Source organism: Nannospalax galili, unplaced genomic scaffold (assembly GCF_000622305.1).
Source record: "Nannospalax galili isolate Female #2095 unplaced genomic scaffold, S.galili_v1.0 scaffold1687, whole genome shotgun sequence".
In the NCBI taxonomy this organism is placed as follows: Eukaryota; Metazoa; Chordata; class Mammalia; order Rodentia; family Spalacidae; genus Nannospalax; species Nannospalax galili.
Window position 1 is genome coordinate 265,572 of NW_008357037.1, and position 4,567 is coordinate 270,138.

The 4,567-nt window shown below is 48.4% G+C and overlaps 1 protein-coding gene across 4 annotated transcripts in view; it reads left to right on the forward strand.

Annotated features, from left to right (window-relative positions):
- Axl (AXL receptor tyrosine kinase) overlaps window positions 1-2,240 on the forward strand; it is a 31,493-nt gene extending 29,253 nt beyond the window's left edge. For all 4 annotated transcript variants that reach the window (XM_008854986.3, XM_008854987.3, XM_029557131.1 and 1 more), the window contains one exon: window positions 256-2,240. In XM_008854986.3, the coding sequence (XP_008853208.1) occupies window positions 256-607 (352 nt within the window). In that variant the 3' untranslated portion in view covers window positions 608-2,240. The remainder of the gene's footprint in view (window positions 1-255) is intronic.
- The last annotated feature ends 2,327 nt before the right edge of the window (window positions 2,241-4,567 follow it).

Here is a 4,567-nt window from a genome sequence, read left to right on the forward strand (position 1 = left end):
AAAAAAAAAATTAAAACAAAAAGCAAAAAAAACCCTACCTGAGACCCAAGTTTTCCTAAGATGCTTCCCAGTCTCTAAGTCTCTTGATCCCCCCTCAGAAATTTGAGGATTTTCAAATTCCTATAGATGCCCCTAAGTTGCTATGTTCCTTCCAATCCCCAGTTCCCTGAGTGTCCTAAAATCTCCCCCAAACTCCTAGAATGCTCCCCTTCTGAGCCCCTGTTCAGTCTGTGGCCCTTCTCTTTGCCTTCCTAGGTATGCCCTGATGTCCCGGTGTTGGGAGTTGAACCCTCGAGACCGGCCAAATTTTGCAGAGCTGCGAGAGGACCTGGAGAACACATTGAAGGCTCTGCCCCCTGCTCAGGAGCCTGATGAAATCCTCTATGTCAACATGGACGAGGGTGGAGGTCACCTTGAAGCCCGTGGTGCTGCTGGAGGAGCTGACCCCCCAACCCAACCTGACCCGAAGGATTCTTGTCACTGCCTTACTGCAGCTGAAGTTCATTCTGCTGGACGTTATGTCCTCTGTCCTTCTACAGCCCCTGGACCCACTCTGTCTGCTGACAGGGGCTCCCCAGCACCCCCAGGGCAGGAGGATGGAGCCTGAGACAACTTTCCACCTGAGGCACCCTCTCAGGACCCAAGCTAGGCACTGCCACTGGGGGAACGTCATCCCCCACTTTCCCATACCTTCTCCCCAACCACAGCCTAATCTTCCTACCCTTCCCACTTTCATCCCAGAATGATGCGTCCTGTTTTCTGTGCCCTAACATCCTAGCCATAAAAGGAAGGGTTAGACTGCAATTTTTAAGGGTCTTCCAGGCCTAACATCCCAACATTCTAGATTCTAAGGTTTGAGTCTAGATTCAAAGGTTTTAGTTTCAAAGCTATATTAGTCTTTGATTCTGAGGACCAAAGATTCCAAAGTTCCTAAGTCTAAAGTGCTATACTCCCAGACATGGAAGTTCCAAGGCCCATTGTTCTAAGCCTCTGAGATTCCCAGGCTCTTGATTGTCTGGTTCTAAAATTCCTGGCAATGCTCCGGTTGTTTTAGGTTGCATAGCTCTGAGTTTGAGTCTAGGATCTAAGACTCTGTGGTTCGAGATTTTTCTTTTTTCTCTAGAGCTCTGAGTTCTTCGAGTGGACGATTCTAGATTTTAAAATTCTAAAGATTCTAGCTGGGCGTGGTGGCAGCACGCCTTTCATCCCAGCAGAGGCAGGCGGATCTCTGTGAGTTCGAGGCCAACCTGGTCTACATAGTGAGTTCCAGGACAGCTGGGGCTACGGGGAGACCCTGTCTCAAAAAGATAAAAAAAAAAAATTCTAAAGATTCTATAATCCTAAAGCCTGCTGTTCTAAAATTCGACAGTCTTGGGCTCTTCATGTTGTAAAAATCTAGATTATAATATTTCAATTTTTGTGTTCTTACGTTCTAAGATTCCAGTTATGGTTAGTTTCTGAGGCTTTATGATCGAAGATTCTCTTGTATAAAATCCTGGATCTCAAGTAATAAGATTCTAGAATCTGTAATTTAAAGATCCTAAGGGTCTGGAGATGGAGTTTCTAAGGTTTAACATTCTAAGTTGTGATCATCTAAAACAGTCCAACATTCTAGATGGTCTAAGGCTCCAAATTATTTGCTCCAAGATTCTAGATTATTAAACTCTGAGATTTCAATGTTGGCCTGCTCTATGTCTCAGGCACTGTAAGATTCTATGGGTCCAAGATTCTGGGTCCTAAGCATCTATGTTGTAAGACGTTCACAGTTAGTTGTGACTAACTAGACACCAAAGTTCTAATCATTTCTAATGTTGGACACCTCTAGGTTCTATGCTGCATTCTGCCTTTCTAGCACTATAACTAAAGGTCCAAGAATACACATTTCTAAAAATCTTAAGGTTCTATGCACTTTAAGAATCAAACTCTAAGTGTCTAAGATTCTGAAGGTCTACAGGTCTAGAATATTAGGTAGGGTGCAAAGTTCAAGCCCTGTAGCTTTTCTTCTACATGCCCTTCCCTTTCTCAGTCACTTACACTTCCTCCCCCCTCACGTGGGCTGCCCCCACCTTAAGCCTGTGCAATGCATGGGAGGGGTACCTCCTTTCCCCCAGGGGATGGACCATCTCCCTCCTTTTGGGCCATGCTGCCCCCTTGAGCCAGTTCCTCAATCCCATCTACAGAGTGTGGACTCTGGTGCCTCCAGAGAGGCTCAGGTCACATAAAACTTTTGTCAATCACTATTCTGCCTCTTGTTTCCATTCAGCTGTGATATGGCCCCTCACCCTGGCAATCCGGTTTCCCCATTGTGAAAAGAAGGGCTGTAGGGTGTGGAAGTGCATGTCTGTAATCTCAGTACTTAGGAGGCTGAAGCCAGAGATCCAGGCCAGCTTCAGAAGGGAAAAAAAAAAAAAAAGACGAAGAAGGGTTTGATAGGTCTGGGAATTTTTCCCACATTAGGGAGTGTAGACACGAACATATACATAGACAAAAATACACAACTGAAGAAAGGCAAGCTCTCAGAAAGCCCTGAAAAATAGGCAGAGAGAGAGAGAAAGAGAGCGAGAGAAAGGCTCAGGGTCAGACAGACAGAGAGCATACACACTCCAAAGTAACAGACATGTAAATTACTGAACATACTCAGGCACACAAATACAAAGACGCAGAAATTTAGACACAGAAACATAAAACCACACTGACACAAACAAATCTATAAACATACCAGCAGGCGAGTACTCACCAGGAAGAGGGAGGACCGTTTAGTAATAGAGACATAACAACATAACATACACAGAGCCAGATGTGGTGGGGCATGCCTGTAATCCCCAACAAGTGAGAAGTAGAAGCAGGAGGATAAGGAGGCCCAAGGTCATTCTTGTTAGAGAGTTCCAGGACAGCCTGGGCTACACCAGACAAAGAAAGAAGATAAACATGTTCAGACACCGGAGTACTACTACAACAGGTCCACACACAGCCAAACATTCAGGCTGACAAGGAAACAGGCCAGAACACCTCGATCCACAGATGCACAAAAGAACTCCCGCCAAGGAAAGCCCACTGGGTCCACACTTGATCCTGGGTGTGGCCGACTGCAGATGGAAGAACCCTAGGCAGCGCCCGGCCGCCCCCCCGTGGCGGCTGCTGAGAACCGGGAACAGTTCAATCCGGGCCACAAAAGTTTTTTTGGAACCGAGAGCTGGGAGGAGAGAGGAAGTCGGACGTGGGCGAGGGGCGGGGTGTCTGGACTGGAACCTCTGGGCCCACGTGAGTGTCTGTCCCGCTGCTGAGTGGGTGCTGTGTGTCTAGGTTGCTGTGGTGTAAGCTTGGAGCGTGAACTGTCTAGGCGTAGCTTTGTCGGGCGATGCTGCATGCTTGTGCGGACGTTACTGGCCACACCTACACTGCTGTTTGATGTGTATTACCCCGATTCAATGCATCTGACCTATCTCACGCCTATTCCTGTGTCGCGCCTTTGTCTAAGTACAGGGTGTTTGTGGCTTTTGTTGAGCCTGAGGCATAGCCTGGTTGCAAGTGGGTATCTGCGTTGTGCGTCTCGACGTTCTGTTTCCCTTAACTTTTGTCTTCTAAGCTAGCGGCGACAGGTGGTGCGGCGTTACGACATTTTTACATCCGCATGTATTTGCACGAGGCGTAATTACGGATCGTTGTGTTTGCAATTGTCAAAATAGACGGAGTGAACGCTTTAGATGATTCGAGATGGAGACCCCGCGAACTTCTGTCCAGAGGGGAAGGCTCTAGGGTCGGGTCCATGTAAGGCAAGAACCATAAAGAAAGCCTGCCTCGAGGCTCAGGTCGTGGGAAGAGCGCCCTGGGAGATGCACTACCAAAGCAAAATGGGGGTGCCATTTACTATACAACTTTTCTCCTGCTGTCAGTCTAAACCGTTTCAAATCCTTCAGCTCGCTCAGAAGCCAGAACTTCCTTTTTCATGCAACTGGTTTCTGACAGATTATAAACCCTTAATCTCTTATTTCCGTACACCTCCCGGTACAACGAACGCGGCGAGGCCAGCCTCTCCCGAACGACCAATCAAATTAGCTGTTCCTAAAGCGCCCGCTCTATCCCGGTTTAAGTGCTATGTAAAAGCCACTGCGATTGGTCAACACGTTGTTTTGAAACCGCCCTAACGGCAAGGGGCGGGCCCTCGGAGAACGACTCTCTTTCCGGTTTCTTAAAGGCAACAGGAAGGACGGAGTTTGCCGTCCACTCTCCGCCCCATTTGATTGGTTGTAGTGTTTTAACCGCTTGGACTCCTCCAGGGCGAGAAATCTAGACCAGTCAGAATGTGCCTTACAGAGAAACAGCTTATGGAGGGCTGCCGCACGGCGGTCATTCTGAGACCTACGTGCTAATTGCTCCGAATCGTTACTCCTTTTCCTGCCTCCGACTGTACGGCGGTGGCGCGCGGACGCCACCCAATCAGCGTGCGCCCCGCCTCTTTCCTTTTCCCGCCCTCCGCTTTGGCCGCTGCTTCGACGTAGGCCAACGCTTCCTCTTCGGCAGCTCCAGCGCCCTCTTACTGCCGTCCTTTTGAAAGCCGTACTGTGAT